The sequence below is a fragment of the Phascolarctos cinereus genome, unplaced genomic scaffold, assembly GCF_003287225.1.
Source record: "Phascolarctos cinereus isolate Bilbo 61053 unplaced genomic scaffold, phaCin_HiC Scaffold_5;HRSCAF=322, whole genome shotgun sequence".
Taxonomy (NCBI): Eukaryota; Metazoa; Chordata; class Mammalia; order Diprotodontia; family Phascolarctidae; genus Phascolarctos; species Phascolarctos cinereus.
The window spans coordinates 352,001,556-352,022,518 of NW_027555958.1; the positions used below are offsets into that span (position 1 = coordinate 352,001,556).

A 20,963-nucleotide genomic window follows, 5' to 3' on the forward strand; every position below is an offset into this window, starting at 1 on the left:
AAATTTGCTTCCTTTCAATCACAGTGTTACCTCCCTACTTTCCTATCCCTTTATCTAAAGCTTACTTATGACTCACAGGTCTGATCTAACATTTATACTGGGCTTGTTAAGTGCCCCTGTACTGTGCTAATTACCTTATAATGATTTCATTTGATCCTTACAACAACCTCATAAGGTTAAGTGCTATTCTCTTCCCCACTTTACAGATGAGGAAACTGAGGCAAACAAGGTTACGTGACTTTGCCCAGGGTCACACAGCTAGTAAGTGTCTGAGATCACATTTGAACTCAACACCTCCTAATTTCAGGCCCAGCTTTCTATCCACTGTGCCACATATGGCATCCCACACCACTACCACCACCTTAATAAACTCCAGTGGCTCCCTATCACCTTCAGGATCAAACATAAAATCTTTTTGGCTTTTAAGCCCTTCTTAACCTGATCCTTCCTGGCTTTCCAATCTTCTTATATCTTACAACCTTCCCCCTATCCTCCACTCCCTTCCCCCTATGATTTCAGTGACACGGCCTCCTTGCTGTTCCTCACACAAAACTCTCCCATCTCCCAACTCTGCTCGTCCTCCATACCTGGAATACTCTTCCCCTCCTCATCCCCACCCCCTGGCTTCCTTCAAGTCCCAGCAGAAACACACCTTCTACTCTTTCTACTTTCTCCATCTCCTTCAATGCTGGTGCTTGCCCTCTTTTGAGTATTTCCAATTTTTATCTTGTTTGCTCGAAGTTGTTTGCACGTGTGACCTCCTTGGGAGCAGGAACGAGTTTTTGCCTTTGCATTTCCGGAGCTTAGCACATAGTAGGTGCTGAAAAATGGTTGTTGACCAACTTCGACCCCCCCCCCCAGTTTTACGTGTGTGGTAAATATTTAGTTCATTTGGTTTCACATGAAGGGTGGGGGAGCAATCTTTGCTCAGAGGACGAGGTGGCAAGGGCAAGGGTTTGTTTACATTCAAGTTGAGACTCTGGAAGCCTGCCCCGGAGCCCAAGATTGGCAACCAATCTGCGACGTAACCCGAGCCAAGAGTCCCTTTCTTTCCTTGGCCTTGTTTCCCAACCTGTGAGATGAAGCTGACACTACCCCCCACTGCCTGATCCTATGCGGACACTGTGAAGATGAACTTGGACTTGAGAGTGCTTTGAAAATAGAAGGTCCTAGAAAATGATGACAGCGTTAGGGCTTCAAGGCTCAAAGGCTTTTAGCCTTTTACCACAGGGGTGTACTGCCCTCGTGTGGCTGTTCTGGGTCTCAACTAGAAGACTGGGAAATGATGGGAACCATCATAGATGGTTGATCCCGGGATCAACCTCATGGAATTTCAAGAATTCCCTCTACAATATACTCCCAAGACGGTCTTCCAGCCTTTGAGCAAAGACTGTCAGTAGAAGGGGGTGGGGGGGAGAGGGAGAAGAACCACTGCTTCCCAAGGAATTACAATTTTGGATGGTTCTAAATGTTTGCAAGCCTACATTTGCCTCTCTGCAGTTTCTTCCCCATTGTTCCTAATTCTTTCCATTGGACCCAGCAGAACAAGTCTGATCCTTTTCCTACAGAGCAGCCCTTCAAACTACTTGAAGACTGATGTTTACTTCCCAGTGTTTTCTTTTCCAGGCTAACCAGCCTCAGTTCCTTCAGTCGGTTCTCATGTGGCAGGGTCTCAAGGCCCTTTACCTTTACCATCCCAACCTGGTGGCCTTCTTCTGGACACTCTCTGGCTTACTAATGTTTTCCCTAAAACCTGGCACTAAGAACTAGACACCTTATTATTCAGGATGTGGTCAGAATAGAGCAGAGTTTAGAGAGATTATGACCTTCCTAGTCCTAAACAGCACATGCTTCCTTAATGTAGCCCAAGATTAAATTAATTTTCTTGGCAGCCTATTATCAGTAGGCTTATCAATATCAACATGTATATCATCGAATCTTATCGAGCTAACAGTATGCTAAAATTGCCAGCTCTTTTTAGGACAGGCTGCTGTATAACCACACCTCTCTCATCTTGTACTTATGAAGTTGATTATGCCTGTGGAAGGATTTAGAAGGGTCTGCAGAGACCATTAGTCCAAACCCCTCAGTCTACAGGTAAGTAAACTGAAGCCATGAAGGTGGCTGAAGCAGGCACTGGGGAGCGCTCAGAGCTTGGTCAGACTTCAAAGATGAGATGCTAAGGTCATCCACTGCATCCCAGGGCATCACCAGTCACCTTGACTTGTGTCTTGCCACTGAACTTTGATGACTCTGGAAAAAAGAGTGAGGCTGAGGGCTTTGTGCGACTCTGCCTCACTTAAATCCAATTCATGCGCAAGTCAAGACATCCCCTCACGATGTCCTTGATCCTCTTTGAAGATGAAGGGTGAACATTAACAAACAGAAGCCCACCATAGCCTACCAAAGGTCCTACAGGTAGTAAGGAACAGAGCTAGGATTCAAACACAAGTCCTTTGGTTCAAAATCATAGGATGATGAGTGCTAAAAGGAATCTCAGAAGTCATAGCCACTCTCCTCCACTCTCATTTTCTACTACAAATACATTAAAAATAGTTTTTAAATGCTTGCCACTGACATTAAGCAACTTAAAAAAGAAAAAGAAATCTTGTTTTTTTCAGATCAATTTTATTCTGAATCTAACAATATTTAAAAGAAAAAAACTGAATGAAAGCCCTGCAATTGTGTATCATCCTTAAGCGTTTTCATAATTGGGAACAATATTACAGCCACCTGCTAAACTTGGCAATAGTCCCACTGCAAGTAGTGACAGTGGAATGGACTCTTTCCCTGGGACAATGCAGCTGCCCTAGGAGCCCTACACTGTTCCCACTGTGGAATTCCTCATATTCAGGTTACCCCATATGCAAAGTTTCGTGTATGTATGACCTGGGGAAGGTTAAGGGAAGATGGCACATCTCTGCCACGATAGACTAGAAGCAGGGATTAAAAAGGTGAAGTTCAACAATCATTAGTAAGCACCTACTGTATGCTAGTGACAGTGTCAGGTACTAGGAGATACAAAGATGAAAAATGACAGACCCTTCTTCAGGATTTTTATAATTTTATTGATTGTGAGACCCTTTAATTGGTAACTCAGGAATTTGGGCATAACTGGCAGCCAATATTTCTAGACCTATAAAATCTGTACCTGAAATAAGAACTCATTTGAGAAAATCCCAGAACTTTCCCAACCATGCCCTAGCCATTGAATCCTCTAAGTCCAGGCATTTGAATCGACTGGCGAATGGCTAAACAAATTGTGGTACATGAATGTTATGAAATATTATTACACTACTATAAGAAATGACAAATGTGGAGGATACAGGGAAGTCTGAGATGACTTATATGACCTGATGAAAAGAGAAATAAGAAAAACCAGGAAAAAGAACATGTACAATGACTACGATGATGTGAATGGACACAATATCAACAAAAATTAAAACGGAACACTGTGTAAATATAATGACTGAGCTTGGACCTTGAGAAGACATAGGAAAATGTATCTCTCTCCGTTCCTCATAGAGGCAGGGGACTATGGATATGGAATGCTGCCTATACAGTTAGACGTGATTGATGTGCAGGTTAGTTTTGGTGACCTGGGTGTTTTTTAATTTTAATTTTTTTCTTTTTCGTTCTTCATTATAAAAGATGATCTCTCCTTTGCAGAAGTATGAGTCTTCCCTGGCTTCTTTTAAGGCTCAACTAAAATCCTATCTTTTCAGGAAGCCTTTCCTAACCCCTCTTAATTTTAGTGCTTTCCTTCTCTTGATTATTTCCTATTTATTCTGTATGTAGTCTGCTTTGTATATATTTGTTTGCATGTTGTCTCCCTCATCAGATTGTAAGCTCCTTTTTGTATACCCAGCGCTTAGCACAGTGCCTGGCACATAGCAGGTATTTAATAAATGTTTATTGTTTGATTGATTAGATGTGAAATGCTGAATATACTGTTAGACAATCAATACACTGGTTAGTTTGGGTGAACTTTTTTTTCCCCTTCTTTTCTTTTTGTTCTTTTTTTTGTAAGATAACTTTCTGTGTAGCAGGAAGGGGAGGAACATATTAGGAAATAAAGGTGAGGTAAAAACAAAAGATATCAATAATTTTTTTTAAAAGAAAAGGAACCAGGAAATCTTCTTCTGCCATGACTCTCACTGAAGAGAACTCACAAAATCTATTCTCATGCCTCATTAAAACAAGGGCAGTGACTTTGGGTTCCTGAAGGCTATGGCACTGGGCATTAGTTCTGGCCACTTCTTCCATGCTGGAAGGACATCAAGTAAGATCCCAGCAACAAACAATGCCTACTTTCTGAGCACCAGAATAGCTAAGTAGGGAGAAGCTCGTGGCCGGTAGGTAGGCTAGACACTTGGCAGCGAATTTGTTTTGGCCATGGCAACCCATGAAATGAACAAAAGTATCAAATAGCCTCTGCCTTCTGCTTCTGCAGTGACGGGGTCAGAAGAGTAGGAAGGAGGGTAGAAGGTACTAAATGTTTTAGACCACCCACAAACATTCACGGGGTTGCTAATACACCTCTGTGAAGCCAAGAGGGAGAAACATTTTCCAATCTCTTCTCAAGGTCTGAGCTTAGTCATTGTTTAGTTTTTACTTTTGTTGTTGATGTTGTTTTCATTCACACTATTGTTGTCTGTTTTGCTTACTTCACTTTGCATCAGTTCATGTAAGTCTTCCCATGCCTCCCTGTGTTTTTCATATTTATCGTTTCTTACAGCACAATAATATTCCATAACATTCATGCACCACAATTTGTTTAGCCATTTCCCAGTTGATTGTAAGATGAGATCCTTGTCCAGGGAATAATAAGTGGCCATACAATTGAAGGAACTGAATATATCACTTCCTACTTTCTTATGATAGAATCCATAAAGAAAGGAAGGAAACAAGCATTTATTAAGTGCTTACTGTTTGCTAGGCAGTGTGCTAAGTGCTTTAAAATTATCTCGCTTAATCTTCATGACAGCTCTGGGAAGTCTCATTTTACAGTTGTGGAAAATGAGGCATGCAGATTTAAGTGACTTGCTCAGGGTCATACAGCTAGTAAGTGTCTAAGGCTGGTCACAATTTGAAATCAGGACTTCTGATTCTAGGCCCAGTGCTCTATCTACTGTGCTATCTACCTAAATGAAATGGCTTCTAAATCAAACCAGAAAACCCAAGAATGTACAGCTAAACGGTGGGCTGGTTCACAAGTTTTTCATGGACAGGCAAATAAAAGAATTGGTGAAATTGGTTTTACTGTGTGTCCAAAATACAATAAGAAATATAAGTCATTGGATATGTGGCCATCTTATATTGTAGTGCTTTGAAGTATTTGCAACAAGATCACCAAGGGAATAATTAGAGGTTATTTGCCAACAATTTATTGCCAAAGATAGGGCAGCTACATAGCACAAAGGATAGAATACTGGGCTCAGAATCACAAAGACTCATCTTCATGAGTTCAAATCTGGCTCAGACACTTACTAGCTATGTGACCCTGGGCAAGTCACTTAACCCTGTTTGCCTGTTTGCCTCATATGTAAAATGACGTGGAGAAGGAAACGGCAAACTACTCCAGTATCTTTGCCAAGAAAACCCCAAATGGGGTCATGAAGAATCAGACATGACTGAAAAAAGGATTGAACAACTCTTTGCTGAAGATGAAGAAAAATTCTATTGAGAATTTGATAAGTTCTTCCAAATTAAGTAAATATATACTTTGATATTTGGTGACTTCAAAAGAATGGTGGGCATGGCAAAAACATGTTGGAAAATATGGCACAGGAGCAAGGACTGAGAAAGGCCAAAGGCTTATAGACTGCACAGAAGCTTTCACCCATACAACATGTTCAAGAAAAGAATTAGGCATGGTAAGCACTGAATAGCATCACACAGAAAGAAATTTATTATATCTTAACAGGCAGGAAACAACTCCTTAATGATATGGGCCTCATTCCAGTATCAACTCTCTGTACCAATTTATGCTTATGTTATAATCTTTATTAGAATGTAAGCTCCCTGAATGCAAGGTCTCAGTGCTTCTCTTTTGTACACCTAGTGCTTCACAACACCTGACACACCTATCACAGGTTCTAAATAAATGTATGTTGATTGATTGATTGTAGAGACTGATGACTTGTCAGAGCAAATATTAAAATTAACACAAAGCTAGAAGGAATAAAAATGATAAAAAAAAGACAGTGTGTGAAATGAAAATAATTGTAGTCTGACTTCTATTTAAACAAGTTATAAACACTGGAAAAAATGGGAAATGGATGGAAGAAAGGTCATCAGAACAGAATATTTAATACAGAAATTTGACCAATGTAAATCAATTGTTAAAATCAAGAGATTTCCTCGCATCAAAAAAAAAAAATCCACCTCAGTCAGCAAACGCTTGGTTTTCACAGAGGCCTCTGAAATTTCTTCTAAATCTGAGATTCTATGTGGCTATGAGGTCTCATGGTGATGATTTGCGCGTAACGTTCGTCAGATAAATGAATCTATCTTTTCTACATTCATCTTCTCTTGCCCTTGTTAAATTGTTTAGACCACTTTTTATGATTCTCTTCCATACCCTTGACTTATTTATCACTGACATGTGCCGGCACATCATTTTCTGTCTCGCCTCTTTTCAACAAGTGGCTACAGGTGTGGGTATGTATGTGGGAGATTATTTCTGTTCCTTCTGACAGAGTAAGATATTTAGGATAGTGGGAATTTGGCCTTTTTGATGATTGAAGACTGTTAACAAATCCTATTCTTCAAGAATTATAAAATCTTAAGTTAGAAGCAAACTTAAAAACCCACTAGTCCAACTTCCCAAGGCGGGAGTTCCTTATATGACATCTATAACATCTATACTATCTTTTTATAATATCCCAAATGGATGGTCATCTAGCCTTATCTTCCATGACTGCAAAATTCACTATCTCTTGGTAAAGTACATTTTATTGTTGGAAAGCTGTTATGGAGTCCTTCCACACATTGAGCTGAAATCTACCACCTAGTAATTTTCACTCACTGGTTCTATTTCTGCCTGCTTGCAGTTACAGAGTATGTCTAATACTTCTTCTATATGACATCTTTTTCAGGTATTTGAAGACAGACACCTTGGTCAAGTCATTCTGCCTCTCTAGTCCTTAGTTTCCTCGTCTGTGACATGAGTAAGTTGGACTAGATGACCTCTGACATTTCTCCCAGCTCTAAATCTGTGTGCCTATGATCCTATGACCTATTTACCAAGTGGAGAGATATGGCAGCTTAGGGTAATACCAGTTTAGAATATAAACTCCTCTGTAAAATCTTAATGGAGAAGGATGGTGGAAAGTTATGAGAAGTATTGCTGTCTAAAGTAGTGAGAATCAGTGAAGGGGAGAACCAGTTGAAAGAAAGCTTAGCTAGATAAACAATTGAGCAAATTCAACTTGAAGGCACGGAAGTATTAAACTGGAAAGAGACAACAAACAGACAAAAAATAGAAAGGATCAGCAAAGTTCTTTTTTTTTTAATAAGAAACTTTTTTGTTTTTTAATCATTAAGGACATTATATCTACCACAATGGGATTCTAATATCACAGACTTAGATATGCTTATAGAACAAATGGACATGGCACCAAAGAAAACAAAGATGGAAAATGAAACTGGGGTAGACCAATTTTACAAAGAGGGGAACAGAGCTGAAGGTACTAATATCAAACAACACATTAAACAGGGAGAAGTATGTTTGCCAAAAGTGTTCACCACTATCAGAAATCTTCAAAGCCTCCCCAGGGAGATCTGTCATCTGTCAAGAGTTTGGCCCAACCATCCCCACAGGAAAAACCAAGAGGTTAAGAATGCCTATTGTCCAGACCAGGGGGACCTGTGGCCTTTTAGGTCCTTGGGTGCAGCCTTATGACTGAGTCCAAATTTTACAGAACAAACCCTTTTATTAAGGGAGGATTTGTTCTGTGAAGTTTGGATTCAGTCACAGGGCCACACTTGAGGGCCTAGAGGGCCACATGTGGCCTCAAGACCACAGGTTCCCCACCCCTGGTCCAGACTGTCATTTGCAATTGGCTGCATGACCAATATGGTTCATCCATCAATATGTATGTATGTATATATGTATGTATGTATGTATGTATGTATGTATGTATGTATGTATGTACATATTGGACAGACACTGATAATGAATTAGGGCCAGAATTGAACAGGAAGGGGTGAGTGAGGTAGATTGTCTTCGGAAAACTAAAAAGTTATTTTAATGGCATCATACTACTACCTGAAACAAGGTGCATCTTTTTGACACTTCCAGTGATATTATATTACCACAAGTAATGGTATACTATAGACTCTAAGGCAATGTACTTGAATATTACCCAGAGGTAATGGAGAGGTGTAAACCAGGCATTAGAAAGCTACAACCCATTGCAAACAAGGAATCCTGAAAGGATGTCATCAAAGAACTGTATAATCAAAAATAAAGATGAACTGGTCATGTGGCAAGATAGACGCTGCGTCCTTTTATTGGCAGCCTTCGAGAACATAAGTAAGGCCCTTAGGACGCTGGATGGCTCCCTCTATCATAAACTTCTGGAAGGACAGGGACACAAGAGTTATACAAGATAAGCAGGCATAAAAGGGTTATGATCCCCACCCCAGATGGGAACCCCTCCATCAGTGAGACCGCACATTCACTGGTGAGGGCACACCACCCCTTGCTCTTAATCTTAGATCTACAGGACCAGTCAGGGCTATTTTGGATATTCCCTAAACTGAAGTTGAATGTGAGGTACTGTTATAACTTGGTGCACATCCACAAATGGGGAAAATAGACCCCCTTGACAGTCTGGTTAAGTCTATCAACCCCTCCTCAGAATGTTTATATGCACAAGTAAAATCCATAGGATTGTAAAGGAAACCAAAGATAATGAAAATAAAGACATATTTTTTTTCCAAGTTCATGGGCCCCTACATTTTGTCCATAGATCCCTTGAAGGGCTTGTGGGCCCTAGATTAAGAAGCTCTGGCTTAGTCTAGCTTCCTTAAAGCACAGCTCAGATCATGTTTCCTAAATAGTCCTTTTCTGATCTCCCTGCCGCTTCTCTCTCTCTTCCTCTCTCTCTCTCTCTCTCTCTCTCTCTCTCTCTCTCTCTCTCTCTCTCTCTCTCTCTCTCTCTCTCTCTCTCTCTCTCTCTCTCTTTGTACGTACTTACTTGTGTGCATGTTACATCATGCCAGAACATCATAAATTCTTCGTTGGCAGGGACAGCTTTAATTTTTGTCTCTGCAGTCTCATGATCTAACAGAATGACTTGTACATAACAGATGTATGAGCTGAACTGGATAATCTCACAGAAACCCAAATTTGTAGGATCTGGGAGGGGGGCATCTCCTGCCAAGCAAATCTGGAACCTAAAACTTTGCAGCCATTTTGCCACACTTGACAATGGTGCCTCACCTTCACTGTAGTGACAAAATGATGCCTTCACTTGGGAACATGTGGTCTCATCCCAAAACAATCCATTGGTGGTTCTCCAACTCACTTTAGATTCAGCAAGTCATATATTAATCACAGGATTGTAGATTTAGAGTTGAAAATTGACTTAAGAGACCATCTGATCCAACCCACTCATTTTACATGAAAAAGCAGAGGCTTAGGAACGTGAAATAAGTTGGAGTGATCATTCATATGGTTTATAGCTTGCAATTTTGATTACTCATTCGTATTCTTTGACCTCTTATCTATTGGGTAAATAGCATTTTGTCTTTTATAGTTGTGTTATTTCCCTGTGTATCTTGCATAGCAGATGTTTATCTGAGATTTTTGATGCAAAGGTTTTTCCATAACCAAGTTTCCTTTATCTTATCTGTGTTGGTTTTGTTCACACAAAAGCTTTTCAATGTCATATAATTAAATTTGTCTATTTTATTTTATCATCTCCTCTATCCCTTGTTTGGTGAAAAATTCTCCCTCCTTGTCATGGCTGTGAGGCACCTCTATCCCTTTTTTTCCATTAAAAAAAAATGTGATGAGCAATATCTCCATTTGCAAATTACTAGAACACAGATTGATAGAGCTTGGAAGGGATTTCAGAAGTCGTCTAGTCCAATCCCTCATTTTACAGAGGAGAAAACTGAGGCCCAGAGACAGAGACAGAAGTGACTTTTGAATTGTTAATAGTGAAGAAGTCCTTCAAGGGAAAAAGCATACGGAGAACTGAGAGCCAAAGGTTTTGGTGCATGGAAGTGGAAGACCATTGTCTAAACCAATTTTTTTTTTTTTACTAAACAGTTTTCCAATTTTCCCATATGTTCTTGGACAAAAAGAAGACAGCAATACTAGTTAATGAATGTTATTGAACAATACATTATTGAGTTTGTTTCTGATTCTTATCTAGCCCATTCCACTGATTCATTTTTCTATTTTATTTTTACCCAATTCCAAATCGTTTCAATGATTGGTGCTTTATAACATAGTTTAAGGACTGGAAGAGCTATTCTTCCTTCATTTCTACTTTTTCCCCCTATTATTTTCAGGAAAGCAGACTGCCATCTTTAATATGTTCTTCTTTAATGGTACAACAATTATATGCTCTGAATTTGCCAACCCACATGGGCACTAGCAGTTAGGGTCACCAAAGAATGTCTGGCTACACCTCTCCTGGGACTTAGGGGTACCCCTGGGGGGGTTGAGTTTTCTAAGGCTATGCTTGATCCCCTATTCTGATGTGTTATCAGTATTGATACCCATTGATTATTGGTCCAATATAATTTGCCTTATTGATATTTCTCAATATCAATGGTAAATAACTAATATCAATTAGATTTTGCAAAAGGATATTCATTGATCTCATGAGGTAATGGACAATGAGGGCCTATTTCTGGGAACATGCCCATTAGGGATCTCGGGGTAGAGGCTGGGGTTGGTGAACCCACTTCTCAAAGTGTGATGTTCTGCAATTGGAGGTGTCCTGCTCCCTGGTTCAGAGAACAGAATTACTCTGTGACCTATCCCTGTCTGCTGAGTAGTTAAAACTGACTGCTGAGGTAGAACTGGATATTCATACAAAAGACAGTAACCAGCCAAACTAGCTCTTTTCTGGAGACAAGGGACAAAAAGCAGGCTATAAACTTCTGGGAGGGGAGAGAGGCCTGTATTTCTTCACCTAGATCAAAACATGACCTTGAACACCCAGCACTTTTGGTTTTCTGATTGTGTTGTGTTTCATTCTTTCTTGCTCTTAGGTGAATGAATACAGGAGATGAATGTGCTAGCCTACAACCTTGTGGGTTTTGAGAGGTCAGAGGGGCAAGACAGTATATATATATATATATATATATATATATATATATATATATATATATATATACACACACACACACACACATACATACATATATACATACATATATACACACATATACATATATACATATATACACATATATGTATACATATACACACACACACACACACACACACACACACACACATATATATGTATATAGCTTCCCATCCTGAGAAAAATACTATTACACAAATCTCTATTTTATCTCTTGTTGTGCACTGCCAAACTTCTGAAACATGTAGTTGACACCTGCTGAATCCACTTCCTTAACACCACTACAAACTGGCTTATCTTCTCATTACTCCACAGATAGGTCAGATAAAAATGTTAATGCTTTTTTAGCCAATACAAGACTTACCAAAAAGATTGATTTTCAGCACTGTTTTACTGAAACGCCTGCCTAGGTTCCCCCTAGAAAGCAGCTCACCAAAACTTTGCTTAAATATTGTACAAACAGTTTACAGAAAGAGAAGCTTCGTTCAAGTATAAAAATGTCTTTATTCCTTTCATAACAAATTAATCAAAATGTCTATGCCATTTCTGGAGTAAGACTGGTTTTCTTTTGGTTTACAAAAAATGCTTACATCCTTTGGCCTTGATACTTCTTTATCATTCTGCATTATTTCAAGAAGAAGGAAACACAAAGACAGTGACATTTTCCTAAAGCCTGTCTCTTCAGGGCAGAGTCTGGTCCTCAAAAATGGAAAAAAAATCCACCTACCTTGTAACAGCAACAAGGGCCCACAGAACTGTGGTGATAGAGCCCTAAAGAGGAGGATGTTTCTCTAGAGTCCCCATAACCCAGCAATCATTACTCTGTCATGTTTGGAGAGGATGGAGATTGGCTTCAGTTCTCAGGCAGCCATCACAACGAATTTTTTGTCATTGTCTTTGCTGCGGTTTTTGAAATGTGCATTAAAAAAAAAGTGGACTGCACCTGTGGTCTACTTCCCAGTTTGTTTTCAGCACTTAGATGGTGTTATTTGATCGCAATGATATTCAATACAGAGGAGCATAGATCCTGGACTAGAGGGGACCCCTGATGTCATCGAATCTACCCTTCATTTATTTTACAGACAAGGAAATTGAGGCGCAGAAAGGAGGAGTAGCTCGCCCAAGGCCAGACAGGTCCTGGGACTTCAGAGCCAGTGTTCCTTTCACTGCCTCTTGTCCATGACCCCTCAGCTCTTTTCCCTATCCCTTCTTCCTTGGATTTTTTTTTCCACTGCTACAGGTCAAACTGTGACTTCTATTTGACTGACTCCAGCCCTGAACTCTTCCCTCAGCTTCAGTACCTCATACAGAGTCTCTTCAGAGAGGGTGAAAAAAAGATGATAATGAGTCTTGAAATCATGACAAAAGAGGAACAGAAAGACTGGGAATGGCTGCAGACAAGGGTGACACATGGTAGTGGTCTCCAAATATCTGAAGGGTTGTCTCATAGAAGACAGAGGAGACTGGCTCTGTGTGGTTCCAGGAAACACAACTAGAACCAAAGGATAGAAGTAATGAGAAAAAAAAAAACCCAACTCCAGATTAATATGAAAAAGAAATTTAGAAAAATTAGAGACACCCAATAACAGGACAGGATACCTTGAAAGGTAGTGACTTCTACACAACTGAAAGCATTCATGTAGAAGAACCCTACCATTTTGAAAACTTTCATTTATGCTTATACCCAGGCAAGTCTCTGCAACTGCAGATTACAGACAAGTTGACTATATGTATTGGTGGAGACAGTTTTCCTATCAGGGGTTCCTCACACCAATGAAAGCACAAGGCCAGACCAAAAAAAAAAACAAACAAAAAACCTTCTCATTAAGAACCCACATGGCTACTGCTTGACCTGGAATCAAAGACCTGGGTTCAAATTCTGCCTCTGACACTGACTTAACTGTACAACTACAGGCATCAGTCACTTAACCTCTCTGTGCCTCAGATAATATATGAAGATTTAACAACAAAATTAATAATGAGGTAGGAACTAGACAGGAGGAGAGAATTCCCACTTTGATGAAACCATAGGCTCTTGACCTACTTCTCATTAAATGAGGGCTTAACATGCAATGGTGGGGGTGATGCCTTACGATCACAGATTAAGAATTGGAAGGGACATTGAGATATCTCATCCAATCCCCTCATTTTACAGATGAGGAAACAGAGACCAAGAGATGAAGAGTGATTCGACCAAGGACATGTGAGCTAAGCAGGAACCTGATTTGGAATTTGACCCCAGGTGTCCTGACCCATTTCTCACACCATGATGTCCCTCCCCAGTTAACTGGAGCCTGTGTATTTTTTTTCCATCAACTCTGCTCAACACTCCACCCTTGAATGCAGCACACGCTTTACCAGCCAGACACGTGACACCAGAAACAGGGAAAGCGTCTGGACCCGAGATTTCATTGTTATAAAGGACTCCTGGCTGTGAAGGAAGTCCTGCTGTCAAGGCAAGGCGGCCCCTTTTCTGCAACTTAGAGACCTTGTGTAACGAGAAATAAATTGCCTTGCTCAGGATCACAGGACACACGTGTCAGAGGTGGGGCCTGAACCCAAGTCTTCTCGACTCTGGGGCCAGCTCTCTCTCCACTCAGTCGCACTGGAGATGGGTCACAATTTACAAGGAGGTAAAGAGCATTCCAGCCGAGTCAATCTAAGGAAGTTTATTAGTATTAAGTCACGACGTCCAATGAGCCACTTCCCAGCAGTTCGTCATCCGAACTGTAACAAGAATCGGACTTCTTTTTCAATAGGTAATAAAAATAACATCATTGATAAAACAGTGTGAACATTCCTTCCTGAAAAAGGTGCCTTTGCTTATCTTAGTGAGCAGGACCAGTCCCTTGATCTAGTTTCCTGACAGCATTCTATGGGCTTCCAACATGTCACAGTCCTCTTCAGATCACCCTTCTATGAAATTCCAGACCACCCCTTCTGCCCAGAGCCACGTTTTGTGACCTCCTTTTTTGGGTCACCCAGGTGAACTCCTGGGCTTCCATCGGGGGAATGCAAGTCCTTAAAGGGTGAACGGCTGAACTGAGAATTACAGACGCCTAAATCACCTGAGTGCCAGACGGGACCTTAGAGATCGCTTAGTCCAACATCCTCAGTTTACAGATGAGAAAACTGAAGCTCAAGGTCACATGGCTAGTTAGTGGCGGAACCCGGACTTGAACCCAGATCCTGGGCCTTGTTCTACTCCACTGCACTAATGCTCAATCTCACAAAGTAACTACACAATACTTTTTTTGTGTTGTCTTCTTTTTAAAAAAAAGCTTTTAAAAATATATGGCACTAACGTGTAAAACTATATGACTCCATAGAATTGGAATTTCCTAATTTCCAGACAACAGCAGCTACACTTTGCTCTAAATGTACAACTGGTGGGATGCCAGAGTGTCCATGAAAGGCCTCACGAGGTTGTCGGTGGAGAAGTAGAAGATGAGACCGAAGGTGATGGAGATAGGCAGGGCGGGCAAGGCCTTCTTGAACACTGCCAGCAGCAAGAGTGTCAAACACAGACCCTGCGGGAAGGACAGAAAGTAAGGCTGGAGGGGGACAAGGGCAAACTGTAGTGCGTGCCTCTGTGTGTGTGTGTGTGTGTGTGTGTGTGAGCGCACACCCCCGGAGAGATTCCAAAGAATGCCTCAGCCCATGGCGAGGCTAATCCCCCAAAGCATCTAGCACTTGTATGGTACGTTCCCATCCCCAGGTTCACTGGATCCTCATTGTCAACCCTGGGGGGCAAGTGCCATAAGCGCTATTTTATCCCTCCTCTTATGGGAGGAGAGTGAATCACAAAGACATTAAGCCCATACAGCAAGATGAGAATGTGGGTTTCCTGACTCTCTAGTTTAGGGGCCTTTCTAGCTAGCATGTAGAGAGCAGTTTAAGAGTTGCAAAATGCTTTACAAATATGGTCTCATTGTATCTTCATGACAAATCTGGGTGGGAGAAGGTAGGTGTTATTATTATCTTCACTTTACAGATGAGGAAACTGAGGCAGAAAGAGGTTACACAGCTAGTAGGTGACTGAGGCCAGATTTGAACATAGGACTTCCTGACTCTAGGTTCAGTGCTCCACCTACTTGTAACCACAGGACTTCTCCTCCCACCCTCCAAGGCAATAAAATGTTAGCAGACACATGAGGACATCGCATCTCTAATGCAGCACACATAACCTTACATGAGAACGGCCAATGGTGTCACCAGCTTAAACTATATGACTGGATAACATCTCTGAAAAATCACCCATACAGCAAGGTAATAGCTTTAGGGCACTGTAAGTAAGCTCTCTGGGCTTGGACCATCTTCTTCCTTTTTAAGAAATACTCAAGGACCATCTGAGACCAAGCATTGAGAGGCCATTGCTGGTGTTTCAGGACCTCTTTGCAACACATCTGGTATGGTACCATTCAAGCAGATGATTCGTAACAACTTCTGAATGGGAATGGGGCCATTCAACCCAACTCAAGACATTTATTAGGCACCTGCTATGTATAAGACCCTGGACTTGGATGTCAGAAGACTTTTGATCTCCCTCCCTGAAGGCCAAGGCGGGACAGCTGCTTGCTGGGCATGTTATAGTGGGGATTCCTTTCGCATATGGGTTGGACTAGAGGACCACTGAGGCCCCTTTTAATTCTCAAGTCCTGTGACCTCACTTAAGACCTGCCTTTAACCCTGAGTGACTCACATGACCACTGGGTCACCTCATTGTAAAAATGAAGATAATACTGCTACATATTTCACAGGGTTGGGTCAGACGGCTAAGCTACGTCACGGGTGGGTAGGGACAATGGCCAGAAGGGGTCATACGAACGTAAGTGATTGCTCTCCCTGCTATCCCTTCTTACTACTTACGATGAGAATGGCGACGAAGCAGGCCAGTGTGGTGTTCCAGTCTCCACTTGCCGTGGCCGCCGCCTTGCCCACAAGAACACTGTAGAAAATGAAATCTCCCAGGCCAAGCTTCACTCCCCCTGTTTGGGGAAAAACAAAATCCACGTCTTGTGAGCCTTGTGGCAACTCCTCATGGAAGGTCAGTGATAAAGGGTGATGGATGAGACTGACTAAGTGCACTGACAGCTGACTTATCTCAACGCTCACTGGACAGCCAGTTCTCTCCGATGTTCAGGAACACAGAAAACGTCTCATATCTGAAATTCTCAGAGAGCCAAAAGCTCACTGTGGCCCACCAACTGTGTCACTGCCCTCCCCTCCTTCCCCACCAAACACTGAATCACATGTAAGCAACAGCAACAGCTCTGAAACTGATGACAGCCTTAGAATACCACAATCCATCCAAAATTTTCTGATGGGCAACCCTTCAAAAAATGCCTGGCAGTGACAGAAGGCAGAGAAACAAAAGGCTAGGGAATCTCACCGCCTGGAAAAGTAACTAATTAGGTCTTCGTGGGATGGGAAACAGGGAGCAGCTCAATCTAAGGCTTGCCCTTCAGCAGGCTGGCTAGATCGGGCATGGAAAGAGGCGTTCATTAATGAATGGGCCTGGGCCTGGACTGGTGATTTTACTGGTAGAGGGAACTTCCAGGCGAAGAACTACCTCTACTCATGCAGGCCAGCACTTTCTCTTCCAGTAAGTCTAAAGGGGGTAAGCCAGGTTACATTAAAAGTAAGTCTGAATTTAAGAATATTTTAAGGAACTGTAATTCGTAGTAGAATTACAGTTTCCTTGCCCACGTAAAAAACTTTCAAGCACATAAAAAACTTCAACTGTGGGATCACATGGTGGGTTCATATCCCAGCTTGCTGCTTCCTGCCTGTATGCCACTGGACAAGTCTCTAAAACTCTCTGGGCCTCAGTTACCTCACCTGTAAACTGAGACTACTAGACCAGATGCCTGACAAGATCCTTCCGGCTCTAAATCTATGATCTCATGACCTGCTTCAAAAAACCATTCAGGATGGTTTGAGTTGAGAACACCCATTTTTAAAGTGCTTTTTGATTTGTCTGCAAGATTGCACTCATTACCAACCATTAGCCTCTGACTCCCAATCACTCTGCTCTCTTAAGAAGACAAAGAATTAGTTCCCTTGTCTTTCTCTATCCCATCTCCCATAGGCCAATCTCTATTCTAGTGGTGACCGGGCCACACCTTCCCATGAGACTAACATACAATTCAATTCAGCAATTACTGAGCACCTTCTATGTGCAGGGGTCTGTGCTAGGCAGTGGGAAAACAAAGACAAAATGAAACAATCCTCGCCCCCGGGGAGCCTGCCACCCACTAGAAGCTACCACACTAGGGGCCTCTTAGGAGTCTGCCAGTACAGACTCCCTTTCTAATTCCTAATCTTTTCTTTTTTCCCTTTGGAAGGAAATCACAGTAGCTGTGTGTGGGCGCACTCTTTCAAGAGAATTGGCCTCCACCTCCCACCTACCCTTCTTAGCACCCCTCACCCACCAGAAGGAAAGCCCCCACGTGGCTAGAGAAAACTAATCCACCTTACTTTCCTCCTCTTCCTCCAGCTCCTCCACGGCATAGGAAGGCACATGGAGTGGGGTACATCTCGGAGAGTCATACGTTGCAGAGTAAGAGTGGTCCCCAGAAGCGTCACTTGAGTCTTCATCTGTGTTCCCAGACATAGAAGCGCATCAATGGTGTTCCAAAAAAAAAAAAAGGATTGAGAGGACATGAGAAGCACAGTCAGAAGAATTTTTCACTGGGGAGGAAGAGGCCGACAGCTGGAGAGAAGGAAACTACCCCTCAGGGAAGGGTCCATGGTAGATCAGAACTTGGACTTCAATGGGTCCCTCTCCTCAAGACTGGCACTTCTTTGATGCCATGCCCTTGTCTATCCTCCTCCTGTCCTCCCACCACCCTGGTCAGTTACTTCTCTTTGGCTCAAAGAAAATACTGGTAATAACAAAAATAACTGAAAAGGAAACCAGGCCAGGGGTCCTCTGGGACATCCAAAGTGCACCAGCAATGGAGGGGTGACAACAAAGCTGCCCCAGCCTTACCATAAAAGAAGGAATCTGCCGTACTCATTTTACTTGTCCTGGAGCATGTAGGATACTCCATATTTTGATACATATTGGGGTAAATTCTAGGGAGTTATCAGGTCCTAGAATGACACCTCTTCACATCTGAAAATCTCTAGCCCAGACTAATGCTTGTGCTTCAGCAGGGTAAAGAGGTCAGGTGTGGAAGTAGGAGTCCTGGGACCATATGAGGAAGTGGGACTGGGCCAAGACCTGTGATTTCATTGGTATTAGGAATCCCCAGGTAAGGACACTCCTTCTACCACTAGATGTGGGCACCCTTTTTGCAGCTTATTGTCTTGAGTTGCCCAGAGCACTAAGAGTTTCAGTGACTTGCCCAGGTTCCCACAGCCACTAGTGTCAGAGATGGACTTGAACTGACAACTCTATCCGCTAACCCATACTGCTTATCCTGTAGCAATAAATAACAATGGCCAAGTGCCTGGTCGTGAATGCCACCACTCACGTAGCCTCCTGCTCCCTCTGGAGTCTCCACAGCCACACCAGCTGCCTCGACCACCTAAGTGAGGATGACTCGGCCCGAGGCCGGCTGCTGAGTCACCACGTGGACCACCGCAGCCACACTGCTCACTTGGCTCTCCTCCTCCCATTCCTGGCCTTCCCACTCCCCTTGGTTTTGTCTTTCCCTCTTGGAATGCAATCTCTTTGAGAGCAGGAACTAGGCCTGCTTTCTTGTTTTTGAATTCCCAGCACTCAGCCCACTGCAGGGCACACAGTAAGCACTCAGTAAACGGTCCGGCGTTCTCTCTTTCTCTCTGTCTTGGTCTCCCGTGCCCAGAAGGAGGGCTGCCACCCCTGGGCCCAGGGGGTCTGCTTCAGAGACACTGACCTTGCTCTTGGTCCTTGGGAAGGGCTCCTTTCGTTGGAGTATCCACCTTTGCCATGCCCACGGTCCACACCATGGCAGCTGCAAGAAGAAGACAGGGCATGACCGTGGTCACTGTGGCTACACAGACAGTTAGCGAACAGTCCTTCTCTATTCCTACTGTGCTTAAAGGATGATTTAGTATTACAGTACACAGTATTTAATAATATGCAAGGGAGCAGAAAAGCCCTGAATGTGGAGAACAAAGAACAGAGCTTGAGGCCCGGGTCTGGTTACCTGGAGGCTCGAATTTCTTGACTTCTCTGTGGATCAGTTTCCTCACATGTGAAATGGGGGTAATAATGACACTTAGTTTGTTATATTACTTTATTGAAACCAATAATGTAAATCTTAACAAGAACACTGCATTTGCTCTGAGCCTCCTCTCTGATCTCTTCCCTATCTATGTGCTTAAAAAGTATTGTTGCCATTGTTGTAGCTTTTAAAAATTTATTTTAATTTTACTTTTTCATATTTATTTAGTACTTTATTTTCCTGTTATATGTAAAAACAATTCTCAATATTCAGTTTTAAAACTCTGAGTGTCAAATTATCTCCCTTCTCCTCCTCCTGCCCTTGAGAAGGGAAGCAGTTTGACATAGGTTATTCATGTGTAGCTATGCAAAACATGTCCATAATATGCATGCTGTGAAAGAAAACAAAGACAAAAAAACCCTCAAGAAAAATAAAGAAAGTAAACAAAAAGGATTCTTCAGTCTGTATTCAGACACCATCAGTTCTTTCTCTGGGGATGGAGAGCGTTTCTCATCATGTCCTTCAGGGTTGTCTTGGATCGCTGTATTGCTGAGAACAGCTAAGTCAGTCACAGCTGATCATCTTACAATATCACTGTTACTTTGTACACAGTACATTTCACTTCGCATTAGCCCAGGCAAGACTTTCCAGATTTTTCTGAAAGCATCTTGCTCATCATTTCTTATAGTACAACAGTATTCCATCATAATCACATAGCACAACTTGTTCAGCCATTCCCTAATTGATGGGCATCCCCCTCAATTTCTTTTTCTTTACCCCCAGAAAAGAGCTTCTATAAATATTTTTGTACATATAGGTCCTTTTCCTTTTTTATTTTTTATCTCTTTTGGGATACAGATCTAGTAGTAGTATTGCCAGGTCAAAGGGTTTTATAGCCTTTTAGTTCCAAATCGCTCTACAGAATGGCTGAATCAGTTCACAACTCCATCAGCAGCGCATTACTGTCTCATTTTTCCCATTCCCCTCCTACATTTGTCATTTATCTTTTCTGTCCTATTAGACAATCTAATAGGTATGAGGTAGTACCTCAGAACTGTTTTAATTTGTATTTCTCCAATCAACAGTGAGTTAGAATATTTTTATATGGCTCTAGATAGCTTTGACTACTTTATCTGAAAACATATTTTTTGATCATTTATCAATATGGCTCTTAACTAATCAAATGGCTCTTATTTCTATAAGTTTGACTCAGTTCCCTATATGTTTGAGAAATGAGGCCTTTATTAGAGAAAACTGCTTCAAAATTTTTTCACACTTACCAGTGCTAACTGTATTTCCCTCATCCTATTCGTTCCAACCCCCTGCCATTGTTGTTTTTAAGTAATTCTAGTCAACACCCATGTTCCTATCCTGTGAGGCTCAATTTATATCATCTGTCTGTTTCCATTTTTTTGGTATTCTTCACATCTCTCAGAATTTTCTAATTCCATTTCATCAATGTTGCATCATT

General features: G+C 41.9%; 1 protein-coding gene across 3 annotated transcripts in view; it reads right to left on the reverse strand.

Moving 5' to 3' along the window:
- Positions 1 to 13,990: 13,990 nt before the first annotated feature.
- Positions 13,991 to 20,963, reverse strand: part of PSEN2 (presenilin 2) — a 39,554-nt gene continuing 32,581 nt past the window's right edge. For 2 of the 3 annotated variants that reach the window (XM_020982133.2, XM_020982134.2), the window contains exons 8-11: positions 19,202 to 19,279; positions 17,817 to 17,936; positions 16,206 to 16,324; positions 13,991 to 14,866 (exon numbers count right to left, since the gene is read on the reverse strand). In XM_020982133.2, the coding sequence (XP_020837792.1) occupies positions 14,711 to 14,866; positions 16,206 to 16,324; positions 17,817 to 17,936; positions 19,202 to 19,279 (473 nt within the window). In that variant the 3' untranslated portion in view covers positions 13,991 to 14,710. Of the gene's footprint in view, positions 14,867 to 16,205; positions 16,325 to 17,811; positions 17,937 to 19,201; positions 19,280 to 20,963 lie in introns of those variants that run through there. The other variant, XM_020982135.2, reaches the window with a different exon arrangement.